The sequence below is a fragment of the Aricia agestis genome, chromosome 5 (assembly GCF_905147365.1).
Source record: "Aricia agestis chromosome 5, ilAriAges1.1, whole genome shotgun sequence".
NCBI classification, from domain to species: Eukaryota; Metazoa; Arthropoda; class Insecta; order Lepidoptera; family Lycaenidae; genus Aricia; species Aricia agestis.
Window position 1 is genome coordinate 14,073,108 of NC_056410.1, and position 19,737 is coordinate 14,092,844.

At 34.1% G+C, this 19,737-nt stretch overlaps 1 protein-coding gene across 4 annotated transcripts in view; it reads right to left on the reverse strand.

Annotated features, from left to right (window-relative positions):
- Positions 1-322: 322 nt before the first annotated feature.
- Positions 323-19,737, reverse strand: part of LOC121726779 (muscarinic acetylcholine receptor M5) — a 51,763-nt gene continuing 32,348 nt past the window's right edge. For 3 of the 4 annotated variants that reach the window (XM_042114288.1, XM_042114287.1, XM_042114289.1), the window contains exons 4-6: positions 12,899-13,037; positions 3,190-3,373; positions 323-2,527 (exon numbers count right to left, since the gene is read on the reverse strand). In XM_042114288.1, coding sequence (XP_041970222.1) covers positions 444-2,527; positions 3,190-3,373; positions 12,899-13,037 — 2,407 coding nt within the window. In that variant the 3' untranslated portion in view covers positions 323-443. The remainder of the gene's footprint in view (positions 2,528-3,189; positions 3,374-12,898; positions 13,038-19,737) is intronic. The other variant, XM_042114290.1, reaches the window with a different exon arrangement.

Genomic DNA, 19,737 nt, shown 5'->3' on the forward strand with positions numbered 1-19,737 from the left:
GATCTTACAAAATATTATCATAGTATGTTGCCTAAACCATTAATAATGTCTACTAGACATTAATACATTTTCAACTAGAAATATAAAGAGACCATTTCAATTGTACACATATTCTAACTTTTATTGTCAGTTCTGAACATTACAAGATATAATATCATGTTACCTAATATTTTACAACAATTCGAGTTACACATATTTAAATACTTATAAGCTGATCAACACAAAATATCACTTATTTAAAAATATATTATAATATAGACACTTTCAATATCAATTTCTATACATCGAAAGCATATATAATGTTGAGAAATAAGTATTGTCTTATTATTATTATTAGCACAACTAACAATAATACTTTAGTTTGAGTGTGCGTAACATTTGTGTACTGTATGACAGTACTTACTACGTCTACATATTTACGATCTAAAGCCAGCAAATATGGACTACGTGATATGAAAGTCTCCCTTTAATAACCTTGTAAAAGTTTTTTTAAATTGCTGATTAGCTAAGGCATAGCAAAATGGATTGATTGGACTGTTGGCGTAGCATAAGAAATACGAAAACATGTACAAATGTTGATTTATACATGGCGGGTGTGTACAAAATCCCTCGACTAGAGCTAATACATGATAAGGAGTCCAACAGACAACGAACGCTCCGAGAATAAAAGATATCGTCCTAAAGGCTTTTCTAGCTCGATTTTCCGACTTCGACTTTTGTCTTCCGATACTCGGAAAGAAACCGTCACGTTTCGATCGTCTCACCTTTAACTTTTTTCCAATATTTTTTACAAACTCTTTTCTTGAATCACCACGGCCCGGTCCGCTTACGGCTGGACTTGAGACTTCACTGTTTTCAATGGCGGGACTGATAGCGTTTTGTTTCGAGGGCGATACTCTTCTCTCAGAAGATTTTAATGGTTGAGGTTCATTGTTATTGGAAGACGTTGAGACAAGGGTTATAACGGGTTTCGGTCTTTCACCTGACGTCAAACTTACCTCGGTGTTCACTTTAATAGGCGGAGGAGAAAAGTTTGTTTTAGGTTGTGTTACTTGAGCTTCAGCTGTTGCTCGAATTAGAGCAGCCTGTAATAATGAATTATTTGTTATATTACCCGAATTTAATGTAGGTGGAGATGATGGCTCAGTAGCTGTTGGAAATGTGATAGAAGAAGGAGGACTGACGTTAGTAGGTGTTGGAATGATGATAGAACATTCATCCATGAATCTCAAATCAGCCCCATCCAAACCGAGAAGAATATCGCACGTATTTATGTCACTTTTGATAATACGAAAAATTTTAGTTCGAGAGGACTCTGAATATGATGGAGGACTTTCGGAAACGGGTGGGCTACCCCTAAACTCATATGGAGGAGGGATAATTCTTTGAGCAATTGTTGATGGTACTTCTTTTTCAGATGGAGTAGCCATACCGGATGATAATGGTGAGATGAAGCTAGCAGAGGATAGAGGTACACTTACTGCAGGATTGTGTCCGTTACTGTGTAAGGTGTCAGGATTTTCTGTATCGAGAAGGCTTTTTTCCGATATTTGGGATAGAGAAGTCTTTGGCTTGTCAAGATCGTGCTTCATCTGAGGAGATTTCATATCGGGCTTCATGATCATGCCTCCGTTTAATCTCATATTATTTAGTAGCTGGAGAGCACCAGTTTGCATTACTAAATTAGCAACGGATGATCTTTTCTTGACGTTCGTCTGAGTTGTGCTCTCATCATCGGAGTCGAAAGCCGGACTGCTGGATCTTTCTGCTTCTACTTGCTCTTCTTTTTTTTCTCCTTCAGATTCCGCAGTTGTAGAAGTCCCTGTACCAGTGGCACTACTTTTATGAGCTGAAGACTTTTGGCTAGAGTTAGAGTCCGAGGAACCACCCAAGTTCATCAATGGCGCTGCTAAGGATCCTTTGGAGGTCGAATCTTTACGAACAGTGTCGGGAACTTTTATCTGATCTTCGCTAGATATCGTAGTTTTAGAAAGAGCTGCCATACCGGCCGCTCGTCCTGCCATGCCAGTCATGACTCCTGCGCTTAGAGCTACCATCGATTGCATTTTTCTTTGTTTCGCTTCACTTTTCTTTTGCATGTCGTAAGCAGTTTTAAAAATTCCGGCATATAATACTATCAGGACAAAAAGAGTGGTCCAGTAGTAGCCTATTATCAAAGCTGTGTTAAAAATAGGATCTTTCAAAAACTGTACGGCACATTCGCCCTCTTGCAAGTCTCTGTATCCGACGAAATGTTCCCATCCAAATATTGTAGTGAAAAATAGTAGAGCAGGTATGATCCATGTCACTGTTACCATCCAAATAACTCTGTTCTTAGTCCTCCAAGCTCTATATCTGGCAGCTATTTTGACACTACAAAACCTATCTACGGTTATAAGTAAGACGGTATATTGCGATACTAAACAGACCGTGTAATCGACGGACAGCCAAAGGTCACAGAGCAAAGGTCCTAAATGCCAATAGCCTTTTAGGACGTAGTCTGTATAAAATGGAAGAGATAAGGTACCTGAAACAAAATATAAGATTGAGTTAGTTTATAAAAATAGACTCGGCCATGTCTTAAAAAAACTTTCTAGTATACAACTTTTGATCCAAAGTCATGATTAAAATGGTTTCATATTTTTTATTTAATAAAACTTGGTCCGCTTCATTGAAAAGTCAAAATATTCTTGTTAATTTTTGCTATCAGGCTTTTCTATTCTTGGACTTATACATCAATTACATCTTATCTTATATTAAATCGCTCCTCGTGCTAGGCTGTAATAAAGCAACCTTTAAAACGAGCTTAAATTAACGTGATAAAAATGCCTTTCCATTAATCAATCATTTTCAGCTAGGGCTTGTCTACCTTGATAAGGTATATCTTATTGTATAATAATAAATTATGTTAATGTAGCCTACAATATTAGCACAGACAAGTTGTTAATTAGTTACTAACAATCGCAATTTTCATAAACGCACATATAAATAGAATACTATATTACAAGGCAGGCAATTATTTACGTCACGTCGTCTAACCCCATGTTAAATTAAACTTGTTTTATGGTAAAGTTTCACAATCGATTACCACAAAAAACAAATATTGAGAAACTATAAGCAGAATGGATAAGCTGCATATATTTTTTTCAAATATAACCGACTCAAGACAGGACTACAGAAATATCTTACCAATCAATAAGTCTGTGGCGGCGAGTGAGGCGATGAAATAGTTGCTGGGCTGTCTGATGGTCCTGTCGACGAGGAAGGCCAGCAACACCAGTACATTGCCGCTCACAGTCAGCAGTATCACCAGCAACAGACACGTAGCTATTATCACAGCTAGCCACAACGGAAAGGGCGGTAGAACTGTTTGCTAAAACATATACATATCATTAAGGCTCAACTCACTGGGGCAGAGTCGAAGCGACGCGTCACGTTTTTCGCCAAAGCATATTTAACTCTACTGCTCTATATAAGCATTTTCTGCTATTAAAATAATATGAAGCGTCGATAAGCACTCCTGTTCCTATTTTCGTACCAGAATTTTGAACTTAAATCATAATACAACAATAGAGATAAACATGCTGTAGGCAAAATACGTGATTTGTCGCAACGCTTCGATTGTGCCCCATTGAGAGTAATCTTAAGTAAGGAAAATATAAAATCTTGTCTTCAAATTTCCGTAATAGGTTTTAGGAATCTATGTTTGGTCGATCGGCAGCGAAGTCGGTAGTACATTCTTTATGGGTTAGGGCCAGGCCACAACACTGCATTACGGCGTCGTATCGCAAAAACAACATCGCGCATAAATGAGATGCAATATCGCAACGCAAAAATTTCATAATATAGCATAGTACTCTTTACATCAGAAATTTTCACGATGCGTTCTGCGGCGTCGTAGATTTATACGATGCGACGCCACAACGCAGTATTGTGGCCGGGCCCTAAGTTTTGTTACGTTATGCTCTACGACGTAGCTTTGTAGTGGCGTAGAGTATACGTCACTATAAAGCTGCGGCGGCGCAGGAGTCGCTAGAACAGAGGTTCCCAAACTTATTTTGGCTAGTGCCCACTTTGAGAACAAATTATGTTTTAGCGCCCCCATTGTTTCAATTTTAAAAAATAAAACCTAGCCTATGTCATAAAGTGGCATTTTATTTCAATTTTTGTCGGTTGCTGTCACTTGCGACAAAAATCAAAAAGCCACTTTTACTACTCTACTTTTATTTAAAGCTAAAAAGCTATTTTTTGTGGGTAGTATTTCAAGAAATTAGAAAAAGCGTATTAATATCATTATAAAGATTGCTAGATATAAAATATAAGTATATAACTCATCGTGTTTATACCATGACTTCACATAACAATAGGATGGTAACGTGGAATCGATTAACTGTCATCTCGTTATACCTTGTCCTATTTCAAAACACATACTGGAACACTACGAATAATAAGGAACATGACATAATTATAGGCGCAGCGCAGACGACAGACTATCCGTGACGCACTTTTTGCAGTAACGAACACGACGCGCAACGCAGACGTGTGCGTTACTGCATATAATTGCATAGGTTCTATTTCTACGGACTAAAAAGTGCGTCACGGATAGTCTGTCGTGTGCGCTGCACCTTAAGCTATCTATATTATTATGTCTTATGACCTCTTGACGCTGGGCCATGATAATCAATAACCACGGTTGCCACCATGAGGCTCGATTTAGGCGTCCACCTGAACGCGGGGTTTGGTGTATTTTTATGGGCAAGCGCCCTAGCGTCATGAATTTTCCTATACAAATCACAAAAAAATACAATCACTTGGTTTTGTTACATCCTGAATAAATAATAGCATGGTCGCGCCGCTATTCAAATTAATCGTTACATGCAATCTCGATGTGTAGCGCCCACCCTGGTTCACGCAGACGCACAATAAATAATAATCGAACATGATTGCAAAGCTGTCTATACAATAGACGTCGAGTATCATAATCATAGTTGAATGTCCCTCTAGTCATACATAAAATATTAAATGACTTTAATGGTTGTAAAAAACCATCATGGGCCAATGGTAGAGGTCACATAATAAGCGAACTAGGTTTGTTTGCACAAGAATATTATAATACGACAGATACCAAATAATATTATAAATACTACGATTTAATATTATTTATTATTATTACATAAAATATAATCTATTGACCAACAGATATTATTGTCATTATTACTTATCGTCCACCACCCCCCACGAATCCAATGGAAACTCAAATCTATTAGAAACCCAATATGATTAATGTACTCACTGTCCGTTCAAAGTTATTTTACGTCTTGGATTTAGGAGATTGATCCTTATATCACCGGGATAGAGGTCACGTCAGCGGTAAAATAAGGATCGGACTAAGCCACGTGTATTCGAGGATTAACTCGATCGAACTTCAAACGGTAAGACATGTTGCCCTTGCACACTAATCTCTAACTAAATTACGGTAACCCAAAGAGATTTTAACTATAAAACCTAGCCTATGTCATAAAGTGGCATTTTATTTCAATTTTTGTCGGTTGCTGTCACTTGCGACAAAAATCAAAAAGCCACTTTTACTACTCTACTTTTATTTAAAGCTAAAAAGCTATTTTTTGTGGGTAGTATTTCAAGAAATTAGAAAAAGCGTATTAATATCATTATAAAGATTGCTAGATATAAAATATAAGTATATAACTCATCGTGTTTATACCATGACTTCACATAACAATAGGATGGTAACGTGGAATCGATTAACTGTCATCTCGTTATACCTTGTCCTATTTCAAAACACATACTGGAACACTACGAATAATAAGGAACATGACATAATTATAGGCGCAGCGCAGACGACAGACTATCCGTGACGCACTTTTTGCAGTAACGAACACGACGCGCAACGCAGACGTGTGCGTTACTGCATATAATTGCATAGGTTCTATTTCTACGGACTAAAAAGTGCGTCACGGATAGTCTGTCGTGTGCGCTGCACCTTAAGCTATCTATATTATTATGTCTTATGACCTCTTGACGCTGGGCCATGATAATCAATAACCACGGTTGCCACCATGAGGCTCGATTTAGGCGTCCACCTGAACGCGGGGTTTGGTGTATTTTTATGGGCAAGCGCCCTAGCGTCATGAATTTTCCTATACAAATCACAAAAAAATACAATCACTTGGTTTTGTTACATCCTGAATAAATAATAGCATGGTCGCGCCGCTATTCAAATTAATCGTTACATGCAATCTCGATGTGTAGCGCCCACCCTGGTTCACGCAGACGCACAATAAATAATAATCGAACATGATTGCAAAGCTGTCTATACAATAGACGTCGAGTATCATAATCATAGTTGAATGTCCCTCTAGTCATACATAAAATATTAAATGACTTTAATGGTTGTAAAAAACCATCATGGGCCAATGGTAGAGGTCACATAATAAGCGAACTAGGTTTGTTTGCACAAGAATATTATAATACGACAGATACCAAATAATATTATAAATACTACGATTTAATATTATTTATTATTATTACATAAAATATAATCTATTGACCAACAGATATTATTGTCATTATTACTTATCGTCCACCACCCCCCACGAATCCAATGGAAACTCAAATCTATTAGAAACCCAATATGATTAATGTACTCACTGTCCGTTCAAAGTTATTTTACGTCTTGGATTTAGGAGATTGATCCTTATATCACCGGGATAGAGGTCACGTCAGCGGTAAAATAAGGATCGGACTAAGCCACGTGTATTCGAGGATTAACTCGATCGAACTTCAAACGGTAAGACATGTTGCCCTTGCACACTAATCTCTAACTAAATTACGGTAACCCAAAGAGATTTTAACTAAAACTCATCTCGAAGACCAAACGCCTCGCCGTAGTAATTTGATTTGGTTTGAGTTTCCTTTAGGCCTTGTAATAAGTTTTGGTTCGTGATTTACAAACGAAAACAAAAGATTTGTTATAACTTATTAGTGTTTATAAAATAATCAAAAATGCACAAGGTGTAACAAAACTAAGTGATAGTACTTTGCTGTACCAGTACTGAAAGAGTAAATTTTTAGAGTTTCGTCTCCAAAGTGTAAAAACTGGCCAAGTGTGAGTTGGACTCGCCCATGAAGGGTTCCGCAGCAGCAATAAGGTTTATTTGTATGAAATTAAAAGGTTTTCTAAGGTTTACTATTTATGACGTATAAAAAAAATACTTGCTAGATCTCGTTCAAACCAATTTTCTTTGGTGGTTTTTATAGTAATGTACATCATATATTTTTTTAGAATTATCATGCTCCTACTTTAGAAGTTAGAGGGGACACACATTTTACCACTTTGGAAAAGTCTCCCTCGCAAACTATTCAGATTAGAAAAAAAATAATATTAAAAACCTCAATATGATTTTTAAAGACCTATCCATAGATACCCCACACGCATAGGTTAGATGAAAAAAAAATTGTTTCAGTTGTACCTATGGGGACCCCAAAAATTTTTAATATTCTTTCCATTTTTGTATCAAAATTTTAATGCGGTTCACAGACTACATCTATTTACCAAGTTTCATTAGTATAGCTCTTATAGTTTCGGAGAAAAGTGGCTGTGACATACGGACGTACAGACAGACAGACAGACATGACGAATCTATAAGGGTTCCGTTTTTTGTCATTTGGCTACGGAACCCTAAAAACGGGACCCTATTACTGAGACTTCAATGTCTGTCCGTCTGTCTGTCTGTATGTCTATCTCCAGGCTGTTTCTCAAATATCGCTATACAACCCCATACAACAAACGTGATTTTTTGGCCTTTTTTGCTCGTAATCGATAAATGGCAACAGGTAGGCACTTGGTAGGCACTTGAAATATTCACCAAAGCCTCAATTATATTTGTACCTTAAAAATTTAAAATAAAATAAATATTTAAGGGCGCTCTGTAGCGATATGGAACCCTTCGTGCGCAAGTCCGACTCCCACTTGGCCGATTTTTTAAAAAATATTTATATGGAAAATTCATGACGCTATGGCGCTAGCCCATACAAATCACAAAAAATTTTTTGCTCTTTCAGCGCTGCTACTTCCACAGTGAACTGTATATAGAAAACCTATACACACCCTAAAATATTATTACTTAGTTTTGTTACAGCCTGTGTATTATATCGTGTTAAGAGATTGCTGTATAAAATGTCAGGGATAAAATATAATGACCACCATAAAATTCTTTGCTACCCTTAGTTCGTTTCCCAAAAATAAATATTTGAAATTGTGGGCCTGCCTCACCAATTCCCGATAAAATGCATGATAGGCTATCCACAACTTATTTGACAGATTTTCCATATATCTGTCAAGTTAAGATTAAAGTTTTTTAATTATATTTGCTATGTTTGGTCAATTTTTTTCCGAGGGTAATATTATACTTTAATCGGTTTATAATTTTGCGCTTGTTATTTTATAACAAAACATGCTTAAAAATGTGGTATTCATTTATTATTTTAACAGGTTTCGAAAATTAATGTCGATTAAGTACTATTATAATGGTTAAAAGTTATAAAAGGCTTTTTTATAATTTTATTTTCTAGCCGCTGGCACTGAAATTGATAGTAGCTATCTATATTTTTTATGATATCCCTTGAGTATTTTGTGTCAGAACTGCTCTCACACATGCTGTAATGATTAATGGATGAAACGTTAACACAAAAAGATGGCGAACTCATCAAGGAACGCTGATTAATAGCAACACCGACTTTATGTGATAGTCATTCGATTGCTCTTAGCTTAGAAAAGATTCACCTAAGAGCAAGCGACAGCCACTTTTGTTATTTTACGAGTATAAGCTGAAAGTACTCCTGAATCTCCCCTTTCCCTACAGAGTTAACAATGACCAGCAACTATGGAGTTTGGGGGATAGTTTAGGAGTTAACCAGTTCTGAAGGTCTGTCTAACCTACGATAAATTAGTGTAGGTACAAGTATAGTGACCGAAAATCTACCTTAAGGCCAGGTAGTCCCTAAAATTAGCATGTCGATGTCTGTCAGTACGAATATCGTCGTAAAGAACATTATAATAACATTCATATCAGCGCGCCTTGTACAGTGGCGGTTACGACGCTCGCCTCTGGCGAGTATATTACTCTAATTTCCCAATTAGAGTAAGATACTCTAATTGGGAAATTACGAAACCTAAAAAAGCTCCAATATTCTCCTATGTTCGAATATGTAGAATGTAGTTGTGATTCGAACTAGATAGTACAGGATGTTGTCGATTCAATAGTTAGATGCCACATGTGTTTTTCAGAGCGTATTAAATTATGTCTTACAAAATTTTGATATGGCACTAACGATGGCAAATAAAAAAAAAATTAAACTGTTAATATATCTGCAGTAGGTATTACATAATTGTCAGAGATTAAAAAAAACAATTCGATGTTATATCTTTTCGATACCAGTAAAATAATAATTAATAATATAACCGACAAGGAAACTTCGTTTAAAATTTAGGCGGTCATGCGAAACCGAACCCAATGAAAGCGATTTATTTCCGGCGGCGGCGGTATCCGAGAGATCGATGATTTCAATTTAATTAAGAGGATACACCAGGGGCTGGAGAAATGAAAAAAAGTACGTGTAATATCTATAGCTGTCTCCCTTACCTCAAGCCTATACCGCAGAACGCGATAGAGACAACTGCAGAAAATCCAGAAAATCAACGATTCGTTGTCCCCTGATTCCTTCTCCAAAACTTAACCGATTTAAGTACTTTTTTCATTAAATATTAAAAAAAGGCTTGAGTTGTGTTCCTATGTTTTGCTTTTTTTTTTGTATAATCTAGCCAAATCTGTTTTCTGGACTTTTGAACACAGCGGAAAATCTGGCCATTTTTTTTGGGTTTTTGAACGTTCATATCTTATTTAATAATTAAATTATGAAAAAAAAGAAAACATAGGGACATTGTATTAGTGGCCGTAGATATTCAGGAAAAAAAATATAACTCTACTAGCATTATCCAGGGAGGAAACAGGGGACAACGTTTGTATGGAAAAAAGGGCGGTTAGGACTCCTCTTAATGCATTATTATTTATAAATCCAATGGATGTTATTTAAAATTACTTTCTTATTTGCTATTAATTACTTATTCATTATTGCCCATGCCAAAACTTGCAATACATATTTATGTATTACAAGTTACAGGTACAACAACCATATAATATTATGACAAAATGAATTTCGACTCTCGCCATCGTCGCTTAAAATAACATTGTATTTTATTCACGTTTTTTTCCTTTTTTACATTGAAACATGCAATATGAACAATTCAGAGCAGCACGGCTTACGTTATTATGTGTTCGAGATCTGTATGAAACTGGAGCGAAACACCCGCCTTCATGAAGTTCATGCTTTGTTTTTATACTACAAAATATATAAAAATGAATACCGCGCATTTGCACGCGAAATATGAATGTTGGATCCCTCAGTCCGTTTAGAAAACAGTTCTTATTGCGGTTTCCGTGAAAAGATACATTTTAGGAAGTATTGTTTTACTGAGATGATGCTTAGAAGGTGAGAATACAGATATTCTGAAGTCTAACATATAAAACTAAATGACTTCAGACTTAGTAATCTTTTAAGATTTGTATATTTTATCTTTCAAAGTTTGTTCTTTAAGCAAGTGCAGAAAGTAACTAGATAGGTACTAGATTTTCTAGATTTAAAAGAAGGACTACGTTTAGTCCGAGGACTCACAGTCATATGACTCTAGAGTCATACTTACTAAATAACAAAAATTTAATTTTGTACCGTGCAGTCTGTTTCACGGACCCAAACAAAAACTGCCGATGAAATCAATGTTCTGGTATGGTCCATACCGTATGGAGCACGTAAATCAGCGAGCTGTATTTATTGCTCAATAAAAGTATCGCAAAGGGTCAACAAATATGCGAGGGTTTACTACGAAGGGTCCATCTAAGATATAAAAGTGCAATCACGATACGTGATTTAATCGCAAAGAAATATCGAAAGAAGTTTATGCGTTAAAGATTTTTTTTAAATTATAAAAAGTTGTTTTTATTATTTTTGTATTAAGTAAGAACTGTGAAGTTATACATATTTATATATAATACATATTTAATATTTGGATGCCGTGTGAGCTTAGATGTAATACAAATTTAATATTTTTTGTTCAGCACGATTCATACTCGTACAGGTAATAGATAATTTTTCAGCAGCAAAATCATAATCAGCATCTAGGCATGTATACAGGGTGTAACAAAAACAAGTGATAATACTTTAGGGTGTGTACGTGTTCCTTGTAGAGAGTTCACTGTGAAAGTAGCAACGCTGAAAGACCAAAATTTTTTTTCACTTTTGTATAGGGAAACTCGTGACGCTCGGGCCCTTGCCCATACAAAAGTGAAAAAAAATGTTCGTCTTTCAGAGCTGCTACTTTCACAGTGAACTCTCTACAAGGAACATGTACACACCCTAAAGTATTATCACTAGTTTTTGTTACACACTGTATAAATGTTTCTATTCAATATTCAATATTTTTACTTCATTTTTGCATACACTGACAGTAATCCGACTCATCGCTTTAAAATTTCTGTACTTTATCAACGATAATATTATAATGTTATTCTTTTATATTAAGTATACTGAAATGATGGCTGAAATGAAACATTTTCACTCCATACCTGTCAAGGTAAATAGTACGAAAAGGGTAGAGAGAAAAACTTATGAAGATTTACTCTGATCGAAGATAGTCAGTGAGATAAAGAAAATGATATGAGTAATATATCTCGTTGTTATCCTGCGAAAACCTTATTTATGATCGAAAAAAAAAGAAAAAAATAGTTTTTCTACTAGCACTAACTAATTTTGTTATAATATGAAAACAAAGGAATTTAGACTTAAGAGTCTTGAGACCTTTCAGTAAGTTAAAGATAACCTAACCTAACCCTGACCTTATGACTAAAGGTTAAACTAATCTTTACCAGTACACTTACGTTGGTTGGTTTAATAGAGTTCATTGCAACCATTTCCGTTTAAAATAAAAGGAAATAAAAGTACCCACTAAAGGAGGTGTACATGTAAAATCACAAAAGAGAATGAAGTAAAGTGGTCCAAACGTCGACCACTAACGAGACCCATATAGACTTATTATCCATTAAATATAGAGTTACTTTCAGTATGAGACAAAATAAAAATAAGCTGTCAGTAAAAAGTTATGACCATATGAAAAAAGATTTTTTTGAGTGAAAATATTGATTTTGATATTCATCTACTTCAGTGAAAACCTGGCAACTTCAGGGAATGCCAAGCGGCATGGCATAACATAGATTAAGTATTTAAAAATCCAATAGATCATAAGATCAACACTATTTTATGGAATAAAATGGTGGAAAACATTTTCATTCCGTCATAACTTTTTACTGACATAATAATTATAATGATTCAGTATTTAGCAGACCATTACATAAGTATCATTAATGGTGGACATTTGCACCAAATTAAATACATTTTTATTACATCACATTGTTTTTCATACAAAATAGTAAAAATCATGACTTTTCATTAAGCCACAACTTTTTACAGACAGGATATTTTTGATTGCGGTCTGGTTATAATCATTCAATATTTAGTAGACAATTTTACTATACCTGTATAGGTCACGTTAGTGGTGGAAATTTGGACCAAACTCCATACATTTTATGTCATATTACTTTATATTTGTCTTCGTGGTACCTACATAATATGGGTAGTTTGAATAAAAGAGATTTTCAACGATAAAATATGTTTATAATGAGCTTGATACAAGACAGGTTCGTCTACAAATACGTTAGATTAAGAGGAGTGGAATAATATTATATCTAACTAAAATACTGTTTCTTACCATTCCGTCTTTGATATTGTCATCGAGGGAGCTATTGAAGAAAAACATTTCAGTGTAGTTGGTGATATTGATGAGGTATCCCTGGCAATCTCCTGTGCTGGACGAAAAACATGACCTCTGTCTCATCTTCTGAAGTTTCCTGAAACAAAATCTATATATAAATAAATAAATAAAAAATTGTCTCGCCAAATCTTGAGAACGACTGAACCGATTTGACTTATTTTAGTCTAGAAATATTCGTGGAGGTCCAGGAAAGGTTAATAATATATTATATTAGGAGGTAAGTGATACGAAGTTCACCGGGTCGTCTAGTATAACATAAAACCATTCATACCAAGAAGATAATTCATTTTGTAAGTTTATAATAAAATAAAATCGGTCAAGTGCGAGTCGGACTCGCGTACGAAGGGGTCCGTATCGTTATAAAGCAAAAGTAAGCCACAAATTGTGTTTTTTGTATGGGAGCCCCCCTCATTTTTTTATTTTATGTTAATATTATTTTTAATTATTAAAGTACACATATAATAAAGGGTTTTATAAAAATTTCAAGTGTCTAATTGTTACCATTATTGAAATCGAGCAAAAAAAGCCAAAAAAAATCACGTTTCTTGTATGGAAACCCTTCATTATTAATTTTATTTTGTTTTTATTTTTTATTATACTTTGTTGTTACAGCGGCAACAGAAATAGACAGTCTGTGAAAATTTCAGAAGTCTAGCTATAGCGGTTTTTGAGATACAGCCTGCTGACAGACAGACTGACAGACAGACAACGAACTCTTAGTAATAGGGTCCCGTTTTCACCCTTTGCGTACGGAACCCTAAAATAGTAATAAAGTGGCAGACAAAGGAAACACGATTCAAAGTACCTATTATATTTATAATAAGAAGAACTTCTTAAAATATTATTCATAGTTATTACACCTGTCTTTTGCAACTGAAATCAACTTTTTATTGAATCACCTTTCTTCTCTCATTAGATGTAAAAACTTTTTAATTGAAGTCAGCGTGGCTGATCAAATTTAATTAAACATTTCGTTTTGTCTTCATGAATACGTAACAAGTTATGTTCTTTATCGACAACTTTTTGGCAATATGTACAAACTTTTCGATTGCTCCCTATTTATTCTAAGTCCTGTTTCAACATCGCATATTTACTCTTTAGTCCCAACCCTTTTTACGTTGAAATAATTTTCTCTGTTACTCCTAAAGCATTAAACATTCATGAAAATAAACGAACAATATTCATTCATATTCCAACAATTATGAAATTGAAAATATGATATTAAGTATTTTTATTTTGTAACGAAGTCTAATTGACATACTAAGTAGGTCATGATTATGACTATAAAGTGAAAATCTTACAAGGGTAATAAATGTATGACACGAGCATGTATATAAGCAGGATTACACAAAAAATATGAGAGACTGCTACAAATTACAAAAGTTTTAAGTGTCAATTTTTTTATCGGAGTTCGCAGCTTTAGACTTTCGACTGATCAATTTATTTTTGATGAATCAATTTCCTTTGTGAGTGAACGTTCGTTCATAAAGCACCACGCTCGCGCTTGGGGAAATATGTTCTCATATCTGTCCAACGTTCCCCAAAAAATACCTCGAATAGTACTTATAAAGCCTAAAAAATGTTATAAAGCTAATTAAAGGATTTGTTAGGTACTAAAACATTGTATGAGATTATAATTTTTAACAAAAAATTAAAACCGACTTCCAAGGTAAAAACAATAGATAATAATATGAACTAAAAAGTATTAAATAACTCTTACTCTTTAATAGTGCCTTTTTCAGAATCTTAACTGTTTCTGTAACGTATACATACTACAGTCTTCATTACTTTGAAGTCGGTACCAGTCCCAAAAGTTTCAGATATTCTGACATTGACTGAACTCACGATAAAATTAGCTGGTACCGACTTAAATTTTTATAATTCTGTCAGAATATCTTGGGATTATCGTTAAATCTTTATCTAACTACCGTTAAGATGATAAGGAATCGTCCTAAAAGCTTAATTAGTTTTAAACACGTATTAAGCGTATTAAAATTGCAGCCCGCTGCTTTGATTATCGTGTATGGAGTAGGGATTTAAAACAAAAATTCGAAAATGCACGTATCTTCTTTTGAGCTGAATATGAATTTTAATTGACATACAGTGTATTTCCGTATAATTCCGAGAGCTACATTTTCTGATAGTCGTCGGTATGCTCGCTCGCTACGTTACTGACATCGCTTCAAATGCACACAGGTTCTCTTTGTAAAACCTTTGTATTGTTAAATAAGCACTCTTGAATATATTTTAATTGAAGACATGTAGATACGGGTTTAGTGAATGAATTTTACGCTAATTTATTATTTTTTAAAAGACGAAGAAAACGAGAGGTTTCTTTTTTAGAGTAAGGTCAATGTGTCGAAATCCGTCTGGGAGGTAAGTCCGTCTAGCGGCAATAACTTCCATATTTGAACGACTAGTTTCATATGGCTCAGTGGGTACAACATTATTGCAAAGTTAGTTTGATCTAAGAAACTGACATGTCGCTACTAACTACCTGTTACGAAAAAAACGATCTCAATTTTTTTTCCGTTTTGTACTCGCAATCGGAGTGTAAGTCTCTGCCAAAAAAATTAAAAAAAGTGGGAATACGAAGGAGTTTTTGGAGTTTCTTGGATTACATAGGTAATTTAGTGATCCTTTTACTTATTACTGGTGTTCGATTCGTTAATATCGCTTTAATTTCATTATTATCACCTGCAACATGTGTCTAATCTAAAATTGCAATAATTGGGAAGTCCGTCTAGTTTTCATAAGGAAAGGCCGTCATATGCCGGTCTTGTCTCGAATCAGATATTGTCAACCTTTTCAAACAAACATGTCTTTATTGTTAATTTGCATTTAAACTATGGACTACTAAATCATAGCATTGCCCAAATCGTGCAGTAAAGCACGAAAAGAGCATACAAGAGGGGCTGATAAAAATTTCAAAAGTTATAAACTACTAAGTAAAAAAAGAAGGGTTTGGTTTTTTAATATTCCAAAAACCAAAAATTATTTGAGAAAATCAAAATTTGAAAAAAGATCCTTAAAGAGCAGGAAATTTCCTTAAAAATCCTACCTCCCGGACCAACAACCCTTATAAATTTAATTGAGCAGCGAAAATAATGGTAAACACGCGTAACTTTCGCGTGCATGGCCCCAATCTGCCACGTAAACTAAAAAGTTATTTTAAGTAACTAAATATTAATATGAAGGAATAAAAAAAAATAGGTACTAAGTGTAGACATATGAATAACAATAATCAAATCAAAATTTAGTAGGGGAGTATGTTGAAAAATGTCTCATCCCACAAATGATGATGAAGCAAAGTTGTTGATTTTACCGGCACTTATTAATATAATTTTGTTGTAATAAACATTTATGTTTATACTTAGTGTTTAATTTTTCAAAAAATGCACTATAATTTTAATGAAAATGTTTGCAACCACTTAGACTTACGATATGCCGGACTTGCCTTAAAATGATATAAAATTAATTTTCTCTGGAATGCGAACCTTATTACCGACACCTTAGACACATATTTGAATGGCCGTTTTGCGCCATTGCTAGAAACCGTTGCCATGCATTTTACTTCACAAGTTATGGCTATACTGCTGCTAGACGGACTTACCTCAAACTGTAAGGGAAGTCCGTCTACACGCCGAGATTTTAAAAAATACCACGTAAGTAAAAAAATACGGCAACTAAGATTATTTTTAGATCATTATTCGGAGCGTGCGAAGTGGGTGGAGGAGGTAAAGAAAGCGATTGCCGCGCTTGCCGTGGCAAAAATATGCAACCAAAGGGCCTCAGTTAGTAGTCAAACAAACTTGTCAATCTTGTTTTTAAATTTTTAGAAATTGGTCTTAATCATAGACTTAATATATACTGTCGTAATGGTTTTTGTATCGTAGACTGCAAAAATAACAGCAAAAATAGGTAGTCAGTATACAAATTTAATGTTTTTTCTAAATCCACTAGGAAATTAGATCAGATAACTGCGGTAAAAATGAAAAAGCATGTGATTCGATATAACCTAAAATTGCATTATCAGTCAAGTCAATTTTATTTGAGCTGCATTTTATAAAGATATTAATTGAGTACCTAACTATTGTTTAGTGTTGATGAATGATGGATCACCATGTTCTCCAAAATCCGACGACAAAACTTGCAGTGATAGTTTCATAGAATACCTATTTCATTTAAATCCAAAGTATCAGGTGGAAGAAACAGTGACTTACAAATGACGATACACCAGATACTACATGTTTGCAGTGTTTTAATAAATTTATAGACTCCGATTTTCTTCCAGAGTATTAATGTTGTAAAAAATAAATAAAAACAAGATTTAAAAAAACACATTTATTTTTTTTAAGTATAAAGTATTGCTTGTATTTTTGTTACTGATTAAAGCAGCAATATGTTTGTTCTTGCCGTTCCGGATATAAACGCAGCTGCATTTTACTCCAGCAACAACTCGATCATTATTATCTATCTGTAAGAATGAATAAAAATGTTTAAACTTGCTTTATCTAAATGCTTAGTTAAAGTTTTTTTGTTGGTTCATTACTTACGTTTGAACTTGTTTTATAGGGTGCTAAAGTCACCGATGTTCAACGAATTATATTGGCTCGTATTAAATAACATTGCCATTAGCTCTTAGCTCTTCTACATCCCTTACATGTCCTGCTAACACCAATTTATTTCCTTTTAGCATAGATTGGGCCTTGAAACTTATTGAGTGTTTTACACTTTCAAAACTAGTTTTTATGATTATATTCATTTTCCACAAGTAGATTTTAACTAAATCTAACCCAAATACCATTAATTATTGTTCTAAATATATTTTATTTGCTATAATATTTACAAAATAAACAAACTCTTGTTGTTTATTTTTAGACACATGCCCCTAAAACTTCGTTTGAAATATGTCACTACTGACGTGCACGTTCCGAATAGGACTAATTAATTTATAGCCTATAACACAATAGTAATTTCCGATGACAGTAAGTTACTTTAAAAAGCGACTCTCAAGTCAATAAATAATGTAAAAACTTTAATTTTAGAAAAGTATGCCGGACTTCGACACATTGACCTTACATAATATAACCATAAAGTTAATATACCTATATTACCTACGTATATTAACTTTATGCCTACTTATAACTCAAACCAGACGAGATAACTTTGATATTTTTATGCTATTGCAATTCCAAACTTCACTATATTTTGAATTAGTCGATACGGATCAAATTTGTTTAAGCTCAATCTGGTGGATTTTAACTGATGTGTAGCAACAGTTCACTAGTTTCAAATATTTTTTTAATATATGGGCATTAATATTTACCAGTTAAGAAACTGTAAATGCTGACTTATAAAAATATGTTTGAAAAATATTCCGCAATTTTTTTCTCTATTCACAGTTCATTTTTAAAAGCCCTATGAATAGCGACATGATGAGCCTCTAATTAAAAGTACAGTCATTAGCAAATGTATTAACCATTTCAGTTCGCGACTCCATTGTTAACATTTTAATAAACATGAAAGCAGATATTGTTTTAGAGGCCGCATTATATGAACAAACTTACACTTTGTTCTAACTGAGAAAAAACGCTGTAATGTGTTCAGCTGTTCTAGATAAAGCTGAAAAACTGGTGTTAATGTAACTACCATTGTTATTTTATTTAGTATAAGTACTTATAAAAGTGATTCAGTGTCCTTGTGAACAACTCTACGTATTTATAATAAGGAACATAATATCGTCGTTCTAGATATTGTGGTAACTCGTAACTAACAATTTTTGTTAAAATTAGATTTTGATGAAAAAAGTTTTAAATAGTTTTTCTGATAATAAAATGAGCATTACAATACATTTTGATGGCAAAAAGCGACTTTATTGACATCTTGTAAACAGCACTGTAATTATATCTAAAAAAAAGTGTGTTTCTCATGTAAAGTTCGACAGTTTGCACTGTATACGAGCTATCACATCTAGACCAAAGATATTAGGCTATCCATTTCTGATGATTTCAACATAAAATGTAGGCATATATTTCGGAAAATAGTTCACAGTATGACCTCTGTACATCGTCAGTTAACAGACCCCGAAGAAAGCAAAGTCACGTTCAACTGAACTCTATTTTTAGAACATTGGGGTAAGCAACACCGATGGCCGGCGAAATTGCACGGCCCAGATTAGCATCAAAAATGGCGACCGCTTACGAAATATTTTGGTATCAGCTCATTCGATTTGAATTAAACAGGTCAACCAGCATACAAATTTTTTGTACCTCAATTTTAAAGTTTTCTATAGTTTGTAGTCATGCTTTATAAACAAACATAATCCAGTAATATCACTACATAATATTATAAAACAAAGTCGCTTTTTTCTCCATGTCCGTTTGTTCCCTTTGATCTTTAAAACTACCTACGCAACCGATTTTGATGCGGTTTACTTTAATAGATAGAGTGATTAAAGAGGAAGGTTTATAAGTATAATAACATTCATTAAATAGTGGAGAGATACTGTTAATTTTGGGGTTTTCAATGTGATGTCGTAAATAATTTAATTTTTTTTCCACTTACATTGCAAACGCAGACTGAACCCTACGAGATTTATCAAAATACGGCGGTACCGACAAATGCGGGCCACGGGTAGTAATGGATATAATTAAAACTACTGAATCGATTTTAATTATTTCTTCAGTGAGTGACATAATATATTTTATACCCGTGCGAAGCCGGGGCGGGTCGCTAGTTGATAATAATTTCGTAAAATGATGAAAATGATTGAT